The sequence below is a fragment of the Notothenia rossii genome (genome assembly GCF_949606895.1).
Source record: "Notothenia rossii genome assembly, chromosome: 7".
Taxonomy (NCBI): Eukaryota; Metazoa; Chordata; class Actinopteri; order Perciformes; family Nototheniidae; genus Notothenia; species Notothenia rossii.
Genome location: NC_136905.1, coordinates 13567343 through 13585924, shown reverse-complemented (window position 1 = coordinate 13585924; position 18582 = coordinate 13567343). Strand labels below are relative to the sequence as shown.

Below are 18582 nucleotides of genomic sequence, written 5' to 3'. Positions count from 1 at the left end.
ATTGCTGCAGAGGAATGGAGGAGGAAGAGGAGGAGGAGGAGGAGGAGGAGGAGGAAGTAGTGAGCCGTTGTTATGGCAACATTGATTTAATGTGATGTTTTGATCCACTCCAGAAACAACCACATGTTGGCAAAGATAAATAAATCAGAATAAGTCTACGAGTTATATAATAGGTGGATTGTATGATATAATATCATGTAACATATTATGTTACATTAAACATAAATGGTATTCCTTCATCTGCATCGGATCTAAAAGGATATTTTCAACCCATGATTTAAGATTCAAACGGTTTTTATTTATCACAAAAACAATATAATGCATGGTGATAATGCGAGTCTGAAAGAAGAAGATACACAGATAACGATACATCTTATAAATGCATGTGAAGGTGAAGCAGAGATAACACATGAAACATAGGATTACACAGTCCCTTTAAAGTGGAAAAGAAACACGCATCTTTGTTAAATCAAACTGTGTTGTGTTATAAATACAAATGAAATAAAATAGATAGCTTGAAACCTTTTCACTTTTGAAGTATCCAAGCTATTTGATAATAAATGTTATACAAAAAATGATTTATTCATTATTCTATCAAAGTAGCCCAATATGCTTTATGTTTGTTGTGTGTGCTTGTATAACAATAAGTCCAGCTTGTTTCCTCTGGGCTAACTTTGTCATGCTGATATGAGTCATCGATTGGTGTTATCATCAGTTTCTCAAGACACGTCTTTATTTCCACAATGAAGGCCACAGCAACACACAACATTACCTGCTATTAAAATCAGATGTACAGGTTGCTAAAACTGAAGTAGTTTCAACCTACAATCCTGCAATAAATCCTCCCTCTATGAAAAATATAACGTCTATTTGTTGTTGAAAGAGAGGTGTTTTTACTCATTACTAATAACATATGGAAAGTGTGTCATGTTCTCCATCTGCAGGGCTAAACCGACTTTTCTACCCACCTCTTCCCTCCGTCTTGGTCATTAACCCACATGGAACACAAACATGGCACACAAACATGGCACACACACACACACACACAAACACACACACACACACACACACACACACACACACACACACACACACACACACACACACACACACACACACACACACACACACACACACACACACACACACACACACACACACACACACACACACACACAATCAACCACATGAAACATGACCACAGGTTCACTAACACACTATTTGACTCAGTGCATTCAGTGCCAAAGGGACTCACTCCTGTGTTTGTGTTTGTGTCTGTGTGTGTTGGTGTACTTGTGTGTGTTGATCTCTCGTTTTGGCCATTTCATTATGCCAGCAGCAGGATTACTGTGCTGATTGCATGCCTGTCCTCACCCTGACAAATATGTGAGTGTGTGTGTGTGTGTGTGTGTGTGTGTGTGTGTGTGTGTGTGTGTGTGTGTGTGTGTGTGTGTGTGTGTGTGTGTGTGTGTGTGTGTGTGTGTGTGTGTGTGTGTGTGTGTGTGTTTGACCTTCATGTCCCTAATTCCACTAACATCTCTCATTTAAAAAAAAAAAAAGAAGTGGATTAACTTCTATGACAGCAAAAACGTGAGTATATCAGTGAGACATGTTAAGGATCAACTTGGTGTATCGCCCACAAATACACATATCTTTATTTTTTAGTTATTTCAGGCACAGATTTTGCTTCTTAAATAATTGTATTGGTCGTCACTTAAGTTGTATTATAACTTTCTTCAGAAATGACTTGAAACAACGTTTTTATGATCAAAGTCAGAAATGGTTGCCCTTTTGTGCAACTACCCTCAGTCACCGTTAGAGGGCGATAACGTATCAAAGACACATTTGATAATGCAAAAAAAAAGGAAACAGAAAGAGTTGTGAAGGAAATGATGATTCAAACTTAGAAAAGAGATCCAAACATTTGCATTTCTGATGAAAGAGGAATGTGTGGGCAGGGGTTTACTTCGATCTTCCTATTCAAAGGTGTCCTTTCCAAGGAAATCCAAATCACACTAAACACTGAGCTGTACACTGAACTGAAAAAGCAATAAGAATGAATCAATAAGAGTCATGACATGATTTGTTTGTATATAATTTATTAAGCATTTACATATTCGGTTGTCTTTTATGCAATATTATTCACAGTCAAACACAGTTTACGTTGAGAACTAGTCAAAAAAATACTTCTTCGTCGGCCACAGATTTTATTTATCTCACGAAAAAAGGGCATAAGGAATGATTTGTCTTGTTTATATGCATGTAAATTATATTACAGAGACATACAGTGTTTTGTGATTTGTTAAAGTCACTAGAACCCTCCACTTTAATAGTAGTAATGGTTATTGAATCTTGGGCTAATGCATTTTAATTTAAGTCATTTGCCACTATTTAGTTTAACGGGTTGCTTGGCTTCCACTATTCTCATGTGGTCAAAAGATATTTCCCAACTTCACAATGACGAAAAAAACTGTAATGATGATGGCAGCGTCAACTCACAGATCATCTTGTGTGGGGTGCACATTTAAAATCACATGCGGCTATGCCAAGTGTTACTTTAAACCACCCAGCCTCATTCACTGGATACATGGCCACTCCTGATGGGAAGCTATTAAACTCCACTTTTCAGATTACATTACATTACATTGCATTTAGCTGACGCTTTTATCCAAGGCGACTTACAATAAGTACATTCGACCAAGAAGATACAAACTTGAAGAAAACAGAATCATATAAGTACATCAGGTTTCATAGAGTCAGATAAATGTGGAAAGGCCAAGATTGTGGATGCATGAATGATGTGTAGGAAAAAAATCCTCCACCATCTTTAGCTGCAATCAATAAGTTGTTGTAATTGGTTGGATCCTGTGTTTGAATGTGCAACCCATACAAGATGTTCTACATTTTAACACTTTATAAAAGTTTTTAATGCAATTCCAAAACAGGAGAATGGACCAGGGTCCTTGCACAGAGTCTTCTGTATTAACAGAAGTCTCTATAGAGTCAGAATGCACCATACCAACACTGGTGCATTGTGGATTTTGAGATTCTGTTTGTGTTTTCTAAATGTTATGAGAAAGAAAGCCACATTTCTAAACTGGGCCTCGTTGAACCATATGAAGGGACTTTGTAAGGTGCTGCCGGTGAAATACAATGCAATGTGGAATATATTTAACAGAGCAGAAACTGTTTTACCTGCAGTCTGATATTATTATTATTATTATTATGAAAAACAGTTTCAGTCAGATTCCTCCACTTTCAACTTAATTTCCATTGGTAAATGTTGACAAACTTAGCACCTGTACATCAGAAGGGCAGTTATGAGTGCCAGCAGGATTGTAAAGGGAACCAGGAGGAGAGCCCCATACAGGAACCACGGCTCTGGGAACAGCATCACATTTGGCTCTGAGAAACACAAAACAAATGATATGAACATTACCTTAGGATGAAATCACACATTAGCTTTCTCTATTCAAACCACTAGGTTTACAAATGTATTTTTATAATGCGTGTAAGGTCACCATCTAAGAACAACCATTACACATTTGTCCAGCAGGAAAATACCTGCTGTTTTTTAGGACAGACTTACTGGGGACAGTTGTCATACTTGTCAGACACTTTGTTCAGTATCTTTACCATCTTTAGCCGACAAGGAGAAACGATTTGTTAAAAACCCTTTACTTCAAGGTTGGCTTAAACTTGAAGATTTAGAAGATTGTAAAAAGGTCAAACCAGACCACACCAGCTGTTAAAAAAAAGTGGCTGTACATTCTTGACTAAGGCAGCAAAAATGACTTTCATGTTTTCATTCTTTAAACAATACTCTATAGTGTTAACCATTGAGTGCAGAACAGCATGTTTAAGGGAGATTATTACCAGGCGTTTGGTAGTGGAAGATGCTTTTCGTTACCAGATCTTTGTTCAGGTGTAACTGACACTCGTATTCTCCTTTTCCCCTCAGAGGAACGGTCTCAGAGAGGCTGATGAAGGGCAGAGCTGCATCAGCCTCACCTGGAGCAGAGCCAACAGGTTGAAGTTTGATCCCATCGTGAACAATGGACAAAGCAAATCCGGTACTCCGTGTCACGTTGACTCCACACTGGAGCAGAGAGTCATTGTGACCAGTGGAGTTGAAGAACATTGTGTCTGAAAAGAGATTTAGGCAGAAACACAGGTATGTCCAAAGCAGGTAAAAGTAAACACAATTGACATCTGTAGTGTTTTGTATATTTTACAAGAAACTCTTCCCCAACTTCTACATTTAGAGCCCCCAGTCACTGCAAGTCATTATTACCTTTAAGACCATTGTTGATATGCATATAGAAACCTAGAGAGTGATACAAATATCCTCTTGAGCGATACGTTAAAAGCAGGACATTTTTGACAGAAATCGTATTTCTTCTACTTATCAATTAGTTGAGAGCTTAAGATAGCACAAATTTAATTTTATAAATATCCAATTGCTTTCGAAAATTGTTTTGAAATCAATGTACTTCAAAAGACACTAACATCGGATTAGCATGTTCCTTTAAATCTCTCATCCTGACACAGAAAACCGTAGGCATGCAGAAAGCTGACAATGACCAGTACATCTTCGTCTCATTATGATTAACTACCCAAACTCAATTTGGGTGAAGGCTTTACAACTCTTATCAAAACCGAAAATAAACAAAAACTCTATGATCTTCAATACTAAATGTAATACACCTGGAACATATTTTGCCATGAGTGGAATATTTCCATCTGTTAAAAAGTGTTTGGGTTCTAAAAAAGCGCTCCATTGCTTATTTAATTTTACACTAAACCAAGGTTCTATTTGCATCGTGATAATTACAAAAATAAATGTGTTGATTTTCAAAATAAATGCACTCAAACTCAGTAAAGTTCGTTTTTTACCGTTTCGAAGGCCTCAAACGTGTTGGTCGTGCAATAAGTAACTTTTCTGCACTAAAATGTTGTTGGAGTTATACATTCACCAGACTTTTTAATGCACCTTGGGAGTAGATGAAGCTGTGCCAAAAACCCACTCAGCGCATGAAAAATTCACAATAAACAAATCACAGGAAATATGTTGCGTATGTTGGTTATAGATGACGGTGCAGGTCTGCATAGAAGAATGCAAAAGCACATCACAGCTCTGCCTTGAGCTTGATTCCTGATAATAAAAAGTGATTCATCTTTATCCAAGTCCTGTCTTTATCTTGAGCCAAACCCTTTAAACTTGAATATTTTTTAAATGGCTTGGAGAACATTTGGTCCCGCAATATATTAGAAATGAAAAATCTAAAACCTTGTATTTACCATAAATCAGCAGTAAGGTTTCCTTTCCTTTTGTCCTGAAACGTGTGCCATTGTTGTTTTTGAGGGAGAGTTGGCACAGGTAACTCCCTCTGTCGGCCCACTGGACATTCTTGAAGAGTATGGACTTGTTTGAAGAGTTTTGATTATTGTCCAGACGCTCAATACGTCCCGTATAATTCTCAGAGTAGCTCCACACTATGGACCCGCCACTGCTGCACTCTGTTGAGTACATCCAATAGAGAATTGGTGGAGTCTGTATTCTCTTGTCATCATCAGTAAGACTGAGATGGCAAGGCATTATAACATCTTGCCCCAGAACAGCGGTGAGCACAGGAGGCTGGTAAACTGTGACCAGAGAGTTAGTCCCTGAAAAACAGAAATAAAAAAAGAACAGGATGTTGAGTAAATGTTAAAATAGCCTTTTTCACGGAAATGTTGTGGTTGCTCGTTTTTTGACATTTTACCCTCAACTTAATGGAGGAAATTATTTTGGATTTCTAATCATATTCATCACATTTCTTTTTTCAGAAGAAGAACATCCATGCTACCAAATGTAACCAAACATTCTCCATTTCAGACTGGTTTACCCAATAAACATTATTTAAAGTGTTTTTTTTATTTCCTTTCATTGATTAATTGGAGATGTATCCCAGAAGTTTATCAGCTTAAAGGGGACCTATCAGGCAAAATGCGCATTTTGATGTCTTTTATACATAAATATGTGTCCCCGGTGCGTCAGGGAACTCACGCAGCCTCAGAAAATATAACCCTCTCTTTTGCTCCGTACCTAAATCTAAAAAAAAACGGGGGTACAACGGAGCTGATCCAGATTTGCGTCCGATATGACGTAATATCGGAAATGTGGACCCACGGCACTATCAGAAACGTTGCTATCAGAAACAATGCCCGACTGTTTTGGACGTAATATGGTCGGTGCATGTTACATTAGCATCGCTAACACTCAGAGCTAACCTTTACTGGAGAGCATGTGTGTGAAGGAGCAGGAATAAAAAAAGGAACTCACCTTGTGGTATAACCGGCAAGAGAGAAAGCCTTTGAACTTTTTTACTGTTTGATATGGCGTTTCATCACCGCAGTATCTGCCGGTAGAATCTCCCGCATGAGCTCAGCCCCCTCTTTTTTTTTTTTAATCCTTTTTTTTTTTAAAGCCTTATACCCAAAATCAGCACTTTTGAAACAGGAAGTGAAATAGAGGGATATGAGGCATGGCTAGAATGGGTGATCTGTTTGGTATTTTGAGCCAAACACTTCATAGACATGTTTTTTATATATTTGTATATATCTGAGACCTAAGCTATTGCCTAAAAATAGCATGATAGGTTTAAAGTTGATTTGTATTCGAAGGCTATGTATCAGCTTTAGCGTTGAGTTTTTGGGGTTGCCGCTTTCTGTGCCAGCCAAGCATTTGATAGTCCAGAGTTGCTGCTTTATCTTGGAATATTTTACCAACAATATTATAAAGCTTTATGAAAGAACCCAACACTTTTGAGTATAAATCAATGATACAAAGATAATAATAATACAAAAATCCTGGCATCACCATAGCTGAGTGGTTTAGACACATCATGAAAAAGGATTTTCTAGATATTAGTGAAACCTAAAATGAAGGACATTTTAAGAGACATTCTTTGGATTAAACATATTTGATTGTGCTACCCAAAATCTCTGTTGACTTTGGCCACAGGACTTCAAAGAAGCCGCAAAACAAGTTGTCAGAGATTCAGAAGAATGGAGCGTGATAAAAGAAGTTGAGACCAAGGTGTTAGACCATTCTTTCGTGTGAACAGTTATTTAAAGTAATCAGAGAATAACAATTATAACACAAGAACTGTCCGTACATCCATGGGTAGAACAATTACAGAACAAATCAGAAAGTTGCCTCTTCTTTCTTCATCTAATCTGCAGCTTGATGTTGCTCTTATCAGAAAAAATACACTATGAGTGAATCTACGACACCGGGGTCACTTCCACGTCAAAGAAACCACTAAAGAAAATGCCTGAACCAAAGCTGAATAGTTATTAAACTGTCAACGGTTTTGAAATGAATTGTGATTCCCTGCTAATGAGCCTGCAAAGCATGCGGGATAAGACACGTGTTGATTTGTAAAATGATGAAATGACAGTTGACAGCTTAGGATATCACATTTTTCATGTACAAATCAAATTTCTTCATAAATTGTACCTGAGACCATAAAGTAGAGAAACAGCCGTTGTGTCCATTCCAACTTTGTCACTTTGAAGTCGTGATGCATCTTAGACAAAATGATGTTTGTGTCTCCTAAAAAGACCAGTTGACGTCTCTGATTACAGGGAGAGGAAGTTATTAGATAGATAGATGGATAGATAGATTGGGAAATTATTTCAAATATAATTTATTTGATGGTATTCAAAGATATCATAGCATTTGTTTTAATTAAAAAACTAAAATTTAAAAAAAGTGCCATATAATTAGACATATTGTGTAGCAACAAGTGTTAACTTTACCTTATTTCCCAACTTCTAGACGTAAATGCACTGCTTTAAAAGTAAATGGTATACTCATGTGCGATCCTACACACGACATTCAGTCATCCTTCCGTTTATAATTTTTTCAGTTGGAGCTGTGGTGTATTATGCACTAAGCCCCCCTTTTTCTCACACATTCATTGCAGAGATGTTAAGGCCACCATCTCTGCAACAGGATATGCATACCCACTATTGGCTGTGAAACCTGGCTGTGGGGAAGTTGTTGTGTTCTGTGAGTGTTTATTGCCAAAAAAGGTTTTCACCACGTATACATGGTATTTTGGTGCATATCAATTAATATGTACAATACAAATATGAAAAACCTACATGTTCCTCAAAAGTTTTTTGCTGTGTGCATCATAAGTAATTTGAATTGTTACAAAGTGTTATGTTTGTTTTATATCTTTCCTTAGACAAGTTCTAGATTTCAAACCATCACTTATGCAAAATATAACAAAAATACATATGCGTGACATATTTATTCTTAGGGAAATTTCATATTCATAAAAAGAAATGGGCTGACCACATCCTGAACATATAGTAGCGCTATTAAAAACATTATTATGCGATCAAAACTTACTGTGTATTCAACACATATTTAATCTGAAATATGAAACTGTATTTTGTTTTCCTTTATTTATTTGAAGGCATTGTTTACTACCACTGGCCTTAACTTCTATACAAAATTGTATATGATGTTCATATACAGCAGGGATGTCCAAACTACGGCCCGCGGCCCTGAGCTAATTAAAAAAGTATAATGAAATATAGACCACAGATTAAACGTGTGCTTGTCTTATATTGTACTTCTTAAATATAGATGAAAACAGTTATTACACAGTATTCATGTGTTAAGAAGCCCACTTTTTAAACAAATTCAGTCAGTTAAATTTGAAAATGTTTTCTATCAAATATAAGTTGATAAGAAAAAAGCCCAATGACTTATTTTCATAAGACGCTTGAAATAAACCCTTACTAATTCCTCTTATGATAAGCAATCTGAGGCTTCTGTTTTAAGGAATGAGTTGCTATCAAAATAATTGAAACCCTATGGAGAGCTGTGAGGCTGTAGTTTTTCTTAAAGCATATTCAAGTATTAAGCATAATTTACCTACATTTTATTCATTTTGCTGACTTATAACTTAACTTATGAGGCAATATACCTCGCCTCAGTGGCCCAGCACTTCGTATATTTTTCTACATGTGGCCCTCGGTGAACATTTTTTGGACACCCCTGATATTATGTTCTTGATTAAAATGAGATGAACTCCATTACCCATACAACCCTCTGTCAGCGTCTGACGTCATAACGGAAGGCATACTTCAACATGGAGGACATCGTAGCCGTAGAAAAGAGCCCGGTATGAATTAGTGGGATTGTTTCCTGTTTTTCCTCTTAAAATTGACAGAGTTTCTGTGGTAGGCTTTGGTACATTTAAGAGTTTGAGTGTTGCTCTCTGTTGGTGTTTGTCGTAATTTTTTACCATTAGTGTGCTCGTTAACCCTGCCGAAACGTAAACCTGCCAATTCATTCTCTACTCGATGTAACGTTACGTTAGTTGCTATGTCATGCAAGTTAGCTGCTAGGGTTAGCCTAATGTTTGTAGAGCTCGGGAAAGGGGATTTACTTTGATGTTTGTTGATCGAGCTTTAATCGCCAAACATTAATGTTCGAGATTATGTTTTTATTATTCACCGGTGCTTCGCAAAGGTCCTTTTACATAGTCTATTTAGGCGTTTGCAAGCCATTCATATTAGCTAGCTGTTAACGAGCTAACTGTAGCTAAGCTAGTGTTTGTCTCTGTTAGGTGCACGGTCATAACCGAGTTGTTGTTTATTGTCAAGTAATTGTTATCTTTTTAGTTTGGGGTAATTTTAGTGGTATTACTATTCATGTTTTTATGGTCTTGTGATCTAACTATTTGTTTGTTTGTTTTTGTATAACTTGTTTTCAATTATGTTCCCCACTCTTTATTTGTACTTATTTTAATTTTAATGTATCTTGTCTTGATCTGTAAAGCACTTTGGGCTGCATCTTGCATGAAAGGTGCTATATATAGATACATGTTATTATTATCGTACATTTTAGCTGTTACAGAGCTGAGAGCATTCTCTCAAATAAATATGACCTATTATCCAGTTTTTTGGGGTGAAATACAGAACAAGCTCTTCCCTGATGGGGTGATGTTAAAAACAAGACATTTATTGTGTTTTTGTGGTGTTGTCATCCCTACAGGAAGAGATGCCTGCAATCCTGACCTCCAGACCCCAGACAGGCCTGTCCTTCCTGGCACCTGAACCAGAGGACCTCGAAGACCTTTACAGCCGATACAAGGTCTGACACCTGCTTATACATTCCTGTAAAGACAATACACAACATATATCGTATGGGTGTAACAAACTGTAAGCTTGAAATATACATGTTATTCTTAATGAATATAAGAGGTATGTGGCCACAATGGATCCCGATAAACACAAATCCAAATGTGCCTCCTGCATGAAATAGTAACACAGTTTTAATCCTCTGAATTCAATGATTCCAGTGGAGTTATTGATTTAAAAAAAAAAAAAGTTAAATTAGGCTGATAATTAAAATTGAATGACAGAGGAAAAGCAAAATATTTCGTACAGCCATATTTACATAAAGTTTTCCCAAATATAACAACCTACTTTGGTTTTAATTGAGCATTTTAAACATATCGGGTTCTGACATTAACTTTATGGTTTAATAAACCAAAATAACCTCATCGAAAGTACAATACAATTCAGTCTGAACTTTGTAACAGTCCAATGCATTCATAATTTACCATCTGAACAATTGACATTGAATAATTACTAGGGATGCTCCGATCGATTGACCACCGATCGATATCGGTCACTCATTACTGGATCAGTGAGCTGCATGAGGCGATACTGACAGGCTGTCAGGAGGGAGAGAGAGGAAAAGAGAGCGCTTCCGCTCATTCCTCCCGTGTTATTCTCCAAAGTTAATGTCAACTTGAATAATACTTCATTTGAATGTAATAATTATGTTGGTTGTTGTTTGTGGAAGCGCCAGTGAATGAGCCCCATTAACTGAGTTTAAACATCACTTTAAATGGAAGATCCCCATAGGCCCCGCCCACTCGATCGGATCGACGATCGGTATCGGCCGATACTGATTCCGGCAATCGGCCCCAAAATTGGCGATCAGAGCATCCCTAATAATTAGATTTCAGAACAGTCTTTTTTTGTTTTTAAATGTATACTGCCTTTTAAAGTGATCCTAGATGTATCTCTCTACTGAAAATGTTTTTCAAACCTTTTTTGAAGGATTGTTGTTATAATGGTTCTTCAACTCTTCATGTCTAAACACAAGCTACCAACTGGTCTATGATCTCCAGAAAGCAGATGTTACCTTAATCTCCAGCAGAGCATCACCCTTCTCTTCTACTTTTGTGTGTTTACAGAAGCTGCAGCAGGAGCTGGAGTTCCTGGAGGTGCAGGAGGAATACATTAAAGATGAACAGAAGAACCTAAAGAAAGAATTCCTCCATGCCCAGGAGGAGGTGAAGAGGATACAGAGCATCCCGCTTGTCATTGGCCAGTTCCTGGAAGCTGTGGACCAGAACACAGCCATTGTTGGCTCCACTACAGGTACTATCCGAAGAAAAAAATAGTCCCAATTTTGGACATGCTAGATTTGACACTTGGATATACTCCTAAAGGTTGTCAAGAGGTGAAAAGACGAGACATGAAACCTGCCTTTTAACTTGCACATAAATACACGGAAATATGATCTGTTATTTCCTTTTGTGTCGTCCTTTTCACAGATACATGATAGTGTGAAAATAATGGTTTATGTTAAAGTGGACCTATCATGCTATATGTGAATAATATAGGACCATACCTATATAAGGCATATTTATACTTTTTATTTTTCAAAATACCAAACAGATCATGCATTTTAGCCATTCCTCATTTCGTTCAATTGAACACTGTCTTTGCATGGGCTGATTCTGTGAGAACAGCACCATCTACAGGCCTGGCATATGTACTACAGTGTCTCCAGCGCTTTCCAACGGCAATGTCCGTGGCTGTCTCCTCCTGATTGGCTGGAGTTGACCCAATAGCCGTAGCGCCACATCTGTGACGTCATAGAAGTGTTCAAATCTGGATCAGTCTGTATCAGATCCGTTGCAGCCCCTTTTTAAGAGATTTGGGTATGGAGGAAAATAGAGAGGGTTGTGTTTTCTGACTCTTGGTGAGTTCCCTGGAACACCGGGGACACATATTCATGTATACAAGATGTACAAAAGTGTATTTTGCATGATAGGTCACCTTTAAGCTTGAGGTCACGGCGGTATTTTCTGCACTGAAGAGCAATTCAATTATTACTGTCATTACGTTTCTGAAAGATGAAAAACAACAAAAAAGATTGTATGCATAGAAAACAAACAAATAATGACAGTGAAAATAAATAAAGAGAAAAAGCAGACACTGACGTAGAATGAAATGATGAAGGATTCGTCCATGCTGTATATTTGAATGCTTTATCATGTTGAGAACCTAGAGGACATGTACTGTGTGCTGTCAAATTTAAATTATTGAGTGTGAAGTACACGTTTAAATGTGTAATGAGTTGTTTGTTCTCATTTTATGTCATATTTGTTCTTCCCTCAGGGTCCAACTATTATGTGCGCATCCTGAGCACCATCGACAGAGAGCTGCTGAAGCCCAACGCCTCAGTGGCTCTACACAAGCACAGCAACGCCCTGGTGGATGTGCTCCCCCCCGAGGCTGACAGCAGCATCATGATGCTGACGTCAGGTAAAACACTCACTCCCACTCTCTCCAAGATGTCATCATTCTTACTTTTAAGCAGATACATTATCATTTTCAGCCAAGCAAGATTTCAGGGATTTAACTGGTATTTTGTTTGAAGTTGATTGTTCGAATAGCAAAGCCAACTCTCCTTTTTGCTGTGTTTCTGCTCCCAGACCAAAAGCCAGATGTGATGTATGCTGACATTGGTGGTATGGACATTCAGAAGCAGGAAGTCCGAGAAGCTGTAGAGCTGCCACTCACACACTTTGAGCTCTACAAACAGGTCAGATATTCAAGAAATGTTACACGTAACACCAATTAGCATGGATTTTGCTCTTAATAACAACAACTGTTTTTCCTTTCTCAGATTGGCATTGACCCACCCAGGGGTGTCCTTATGTACGGACCTCCGGGATGTGGTAAGACCATGTTGGCCAAGGCTGTGGCACATCACACTACAGGTAAGCCCTCCACTTGAGACCTGTTTGCTTTCATGTACCAACAAATCTTATTAAACAGATTAGTACTGACTTTAAAGAGCCTGTGACAGCTTCCCAACAACTGTTGTGCAATGAAATATTGGGCTACTAGTAATCTTGAACCGTCAGTTTAAAAAAGAAGGTGCGATACCGTTCTGATAAATATCAATAATTTCGAACATCGCGGGGAAATTCCTTCGACTCATTTTGAGGTTTTGGGGGAAGCCGGAGGTGACGTCAATGCGGGAACGCTTCACTGTGCGGCGAGAGAGCCAAACCCGGACAAAGTGTGTTGTCATGCATAGAAATGGTGAATTACTGAGTTTAGGCACGTTAATAACGTTTTAATGAAGTTGACTACAGTATATTCATATTTGTCAGTGCTTTCATGTCAATTCGGTGAACATAAACATGAATGATCTTGGTGAAGATGATGATTAAATTAAGATCGGTAGTGAGAGCTGCTGAATTTCCTCCCGTCGGATGTGATATAAAAACAAATCGATTATTTTTGTAATTTTAAACTCAAGTGGATGAAACTACATTTATTAGTGCTTTCATGTCAATTCGGCGAACATATGATACATTCAATGATTGTGAGGATGATGATTTAAAAATCGTTTGTTTGAGCCGGTCTGCATTTCCTGATGAGAAAACAAACAGATGCTTTTTGTAGTTGTAGTAAACCAACATGGATTAAACGTGTGTTTTTTTCCCCACAATGTCGGGGAAATTAATGGATAAAATGCACGGATTATTATTATTATTATTATTCCCACTCTGATCGGGACACTAGGTCCACCGTTTCCCCGCAGCGAGGCTCCCCCCCGTTGACAGTTTACGTGGGCTGGGCTGGGTGCAGTGGCGGACTGGCCATCAGGACGACTCCCGATTGGCCGGTACCGAAGTGGGCCGGTCGGATAAGTCACTAGCACATCCCCCACTCCCCCCGTTGACAATTTACTAGCGGTAACAAAATGGGCCGGTCGAGAGTCCCGGGATGATTTTTAGTCCCAGTCCACCACTGGCTACATGACCGTATGATCGCCCATATCGACGCACCTAATTCCTAAACTTCTAACAGATACAACATAAACCGATCCTTCAGCCTCATATGAGCTCTCAGACACGTTCAAAATTAAACTGTCATCGCTGTCATCGCTTGCTGCTGTGTGCGCCATCGTGCGTTTACATGCAGATGCTGGGATCTTGAACGGTGCAGCTGGAGCGCTGTGCCCGCAATGACGACACACATAATTTGGCGGGACTTGAAGAATCCCCGAGAAGATCCAGGAAATGGTCAACATTGAACGGCAGATTAATGGTTATCAAAGTACAAATATCCAAAATCAGTTCAGTAACGGTTTTCAAGGGGACAATATTTACTCAAATTGATGGGTTTGGATGATGGGGGAAACTCGTGTCACAGGCTCTTTAAGTAATATCTACAGCAGGCACTGCATTTGAGTTCTGGATTAATGATAAGATATTTGTTCGGTGAATACTAAAAATGAATGTCCAATCGTTCTGTCCCCAGCTGCTTTCATCCGTGTGGTGGGCTCTGAGTTTGTTCAGAAGTATTTGGGTGAAGGCCCTCGTATGGTGCGTGATGTCTTCCGGCTGGCGAAGGAAAATGCACCAGCCATCATCTTTATTGATGAAATCGATGCCATCGCCACCAAGCGTTTTGATGCACAGACTGGAGGTATGAACATGTGTGGCTCACATGAATACTCTGTTTATAAACCAATGTTTTGTTGTACATTTGATTTTTTAAGCACATGTTACTGTAGTTTTTCTCATAGACGTCTAGATTCCTATTTTAGGATATGTTCTTATTCACTGATCACATCCTTGTTAATGCAGAAACACAATGGTTGACAAATGTTTTCTGACCTTGAATGTTTCGCTTTGCAGCTGACAGGGAGGTGCAGAGAATCCTTCTGGAGCTGCTGAATCAAATGGACGGCTTTGACCAGAACGTCAATGTCAAGGTGAGCTAAGTCCACCTGCCTGTAAAGCTCTTTCCTTTCCCCCTGTGACTGCACCATTTCCATTTGTACTGAATCATTGCATCATTGCTGGTGCATGAACACCGACGCTGCAGCCATTCATTCACTTTCATATGTCCATTCATTCCCCTTAGCAGGCACCCAGGAGGTTTATGTTTTTCAACTTCAAACCTATTTTATTTAGTCTTAAATATAACTGCAGCATCACAATGTTTTAATGAGAACATATCAACATAAAAAAAAGGCAAAAATATTTGATTAACAATAAGTTTGTTATTCCTCTTTAGAGCCCCGTGATGTGCACTTTGTCCAGTAGTGACCATTGTATGTGGAACCCAAAGCAACCCCATAACACAGTATGTTCATGTACCATCTGACTTGCTTTTGAACCTGTCTTAGGTGATCATGGCCACCAACAGAGCAGACACGCTGGACCCGGCTCTGCTACGTCCTGGTCGTCTGGACAGAAAGATTGAGTTCCCCCTGCCCGACCGCAGGCAGAAACGTCTTGTTTTCTCCACCATCACCAGCAATATGAACCTCTCTGAGGAGGTCGACCTGGAGGACTGTATCCTTTTATTTCAATAAGGGCACATTCTAAGTGTCTGTTGAGACATTTCTGCAATGTCATGAAAACATTTCTGCCCAAACCTCTCATTTTGGGCCTCATTCTGTCCTTTTGTTTACTGTCTGGAACATGTGATGAATTCTAAATCAGTGCATTTTTAAGGAGGCATATTTTTCTGATAAATGGAAGTCGGCTTAATGTTAGGGATGCTCAATCTTACCGTGCTATCTCACGCTAAAATAAAGCCAGTTTTTACAGTAAAAAACCGTAAAGCCATCATTTAATACCAGTTCTAGGTAACTCCTGTACCTTTCTTTTAGTGTTAATCTCCCAGATTTATGAATGTGGACGTTCACACTATCTGGCCTTTTACTCGAAACACAGGGCTTTGACAGCAGGAACTCATCAACTGTTCCTGTGGTTATTTGTTTCCGTTGCAGTTCTTTGCAACACTTAGGCTTTATTTGTTTGCAAATGTAACACATATCTCTGAATGTGAGATGATACACTCGCATGTCATTTTGATCTGATAACATCCTTCATTGCATGCCACCAGACTTCCTTGATTGTTGATGACAAGTAGAGAAATAATGAACACGCGCAACAAGGGTGGCAGTCTGCACCCAGATGTTCTGTATTTTGGTGTTGTTCAGTTGTCCTTAACAGATGTACAGATGTGGCTAGACCAGACAAGATCTCTGGAGCCGACATCAACTCCATCTGCCAGGAGGTGAGCTAGAGCTTTAATTATCTGTTCATTTAACCCTTTCTTTACTTTTGGTAGAGCAGTGTAAATCTGTGTATTTGCTTTTACTAATTTTCTCTGTCTTTTTCTTTCTTTGCCTGCTTTCTCAGGCTGGCATGTTGGCAGTCCGTGAGAACAGGTATATCGTCCTGGCCAAAGACTTTGAAAAAGCTTACAAAACCGTCATCAAGAAGGACGAGCAGGAGCACGAGTTCTACAAGTAGAGAGTAAAAAACCACATCCTAGGGAACAAAGAAAGGTGTCCAGACACAGGAGTTTGTTATTGATTTATGTCCGTGTCTCTATCTACAGTATGTCTTTTGTGGATTTGCATTCACTGACTTCCATTGATTTTGGACTAAATGTACTCACTGCTGCAGAAGGCCTAATGTCAGATTAGCCCTGTACCTCCTTAAGACGCCACCATGTGAAGGAGTGATTTGTGCACAGGCTCTCTACTGACTCCTAAAGATAAGGCCCCAAAACGTAGCTAGGATAGAACATTTGTATCTATATGTACTCACTTAACAATACATTACAAAAAACCATTAAAGATGTTTTCCATAAAAAAAAAAAAAAAAAGATTGTCATTGTTTTTTTGAGTGCCATTTAGATACTACCATACTATATTTATAAAACTAACATTTAATTTAATTAATTGTTGCGTTACGATTTTTGCTCATCAACAAAATATTTTAGTTGGAGCTGCAACAAATGCATTTATCAATCAGTTGAAGGAAAATACATTTTTTTATTTAAATCTTTTTGTTTCTTATGACATTTTTAAAACAAAACAATTCTAATTATTAACTGTTCCCAATGTGAGCTTTGTTCTATTATGATATTACTTTTAAGATTTTTGACTTTTGGTTGGACAAAAGAAGACATTTTAATATGTCACCTAAGGCTTTTTAAAAATGGTGGTTGGTCATTTTAAGTAAAACTATTTTACAACCAAAAATGGCAACAACAAAAAAAGGATAAGGTCATATCATCAGTCATAAAATGGGTTTTAGCCTGATGATTATTTGTCAAATATAAAACATAACTCAGATACACACTGAAAGATATATGCTGGTATCACATCAAACATCGGACTCAACATTCATTCATTCACCAACATTGGCGGTTAGTAGAGAAGGCCATACATCATATACATGTACTGTTTTGTGGATGTCCTCCTGTCAGTGTTCTGATCTTGACAGAGTCGAGTCATATGGATGCCAGTGCTGGGCCGGGCGTCTCGCCTAGTGCTTAAATGCTGTCTTCCATGTTGTTCCGGTGCCCTCTGCTTCTCCTCTCTCGAGCCAGCCCATGAGTCGAAGCAGTGCAGCCTGAGGTTGCAGCTCTCCCTTCAGCCACAAGTGGGGGGGAGATGATTCATTATTACACCCACGTGGCAATGTCGGTAAATCCAATGCACATCAAGCTCAACCAAAAGCATGACCTTTGTCCACCAATAGTACATATTTATTTTGACAGTTAAATGTCCAAAGTCCCTTGAGGGATGCTCTGAGTCTACTGTAGTGCATTTAATTGAAGCCAAAATGAGAATGGAATAAACAAATTGTATTTATCTGACCAAAAGTGTCACCATTATATGCTGTTACATCACAATTTACAAATAAAAATAAAAAACAGTATGGGGTCCATTAAAATGTGGGAATATCCCTGAATATGACTGAAATGACATGAGTGGTACTCACATGTGTTTCACTTGGTCTCTGGTGGGAAGGCTGTAAGTGACCTGGTCAAAATAGTATGGACAGAGATGCAGGGTTGCCTGTACTGGCTGTTGGGACATCCAGGGAAAGATTTGATCCAGGTTGTGGTTTTGTCCAACATACATTCCGGAAAAGTGTCTCGACCATATGGCTGATGCCAAAGCATCCATGATGGTTTGATTTCCTGAAGGTCTGTGAGGGAATAACTGGTACAGAGGTGGGTGGACTGCCATTTCCCCAGCTCTGTCCAATCAAAGACACACACGATGAAAATGAGTCTTCTGCCAGCCACAGAAAAAAAGTGCTTTTGTATTTATTGCCATGTTATTACACAAAATGTTTGGCTATTAATCTGAACTGGCACTGTCTTTTCAAATGATGCACGTATGGAATTATGATCAGAGGTCGAAGAAAGATTTAG

At 38.7% G+C, this 18582-nt stretch overlaps 2 protein-coding genes and 1 long non-coding RNA gene across 6 annotated transcripts; 1 reads left to right on the top strand and 2 right to left on the bottom strand.

Moving 5' to 3' along the window:
• Positions 1-2082: 2082 nt before the first annotated feature.
• LOC307013025 (uncharacterized protein) lies at positions 2083-7900 on the bottom strand. Of its 3 annotated transcripts, none has more exons than XM_079640263.1 (5): positions 7807-7900; positions 7505-7622; positions 5302-5667; positions 3877-4146; positions 2083-3405 (listed from the first exon to the last, which is right to left on the bottom strand). In XM_079640263.1, the coding sequence occupies exons 2-5, from the start codon at positions 7572-7574 to the stop codon at positions 3293-3295; spliced, it is 819 nt and encodes a 272-aa protein (XP_079496389.1). In that variant the 5' UTR covers positions 7575-7622; positions 7807-7900; the 3' UTR covers positions 2083-3292. The 3 variants fall into 3 exon arrangements, with proteins under 3 accessions (XP_079496389.1, XP_079496390.1, XP_079496391.1); XM_079640264.1 differs by having other exon boundaries at positions 4012-4146; XM_079640265.1 differs by having other exon boundaries at positions 5302-5520.
• A 1147-nt stretch (positions 7901-9047) lies between these two features.
• Positions 9048-17021, top strand: psmc4 (proteasome 26S subunit, ATPase 4). 2 transcript variants are annotated; one of them, XM_079640435.1, is made up of 11 exons: positions 9048-9188; positions 10064-10162; positions 11277-11463; positions 12490-12636; positions 12807-12916; positions 13001-13094; positions 14650-14817; positions 15030-15106; positions 15524-15692; positions 16367-16422; positions 16548-17021. In XM_079640435.1, the coding sequence occupies exons 1-11, from the start codon at positions 9156-9158 to the stop codon at positions 16659-16661; spliced, it is 1254 nt and encodes a 417-aa protein (XP_079496561.1). In that variant the 5' UTR covers positions 9048-9155; the 3' UTR covers positions 16662-17021. The 2 variants fall into 2 exon arrangements, with proteins under 2 accessions (XP_079496561.1, XP_079496562.1); XM_079640436.1 differs by having other exon boundaries at positions 9135-9246.
• A 147-nt stretch (positions 17022-17168) lies between these two features.
• Positions 17169-18371, bottom strand: LOC307045958. The gene is made up of 2 exons (XR_013810032.1): positions 18144-18371; positions 17169-17789 (listed from the first exon to the last, which is right to left on the bottom strand). It is a non-coding gene; the product is annotated as an uncharacterized lncRNA (long non-coding RNA).
• Between the last annotated feature and the right edge of the window lie 211 nt (positions 18372-18582).

Bases quoted from the DNA above. Each gene is read 5' to 3' on its own strand.
- LOC307013025 (XM_079640263.1), bottom strand. From the start codon at position 7,574: ATGCATCACGACTTCAAAGTGACAAAGTTGGAATGGACACAACGGCTG. The intron at 5,668-7,504 runs GTACAATTTATG...TCTGTTTTTCAG, and splicing joins TCTCTACTTTATGGTCTCAG to GGACTAACTCTCTGGTCACA. The intron at 4,147-5,301 runs GTAAATACAAGG...ATCTCTTTTCAG, and splicing joins AACCTTACTGCTGATTTATG to ACACAATGTTCTTCAACTCC.
- psmc4 (XM_079640435.1), top strand. From the start codon at position 9,156: ATGGAGGACATCGTAGCCGTAGAAAAGAGCCCG. The intron at 15,107-15,523 runs GTGAGCTAAGTC...AACCTGTCTTAG, and splicing joins ACCAGAACGTCAATGTCAAG to GTGATCATGGCCACCAACAG. The intron at 15,693-16,366 runs GTATCCTTTTAT...ACAGATGTACAG, and splicing joins GGAGGTCGACCTGGAGGACT to ATGTGGCTAGACCAGACAAG.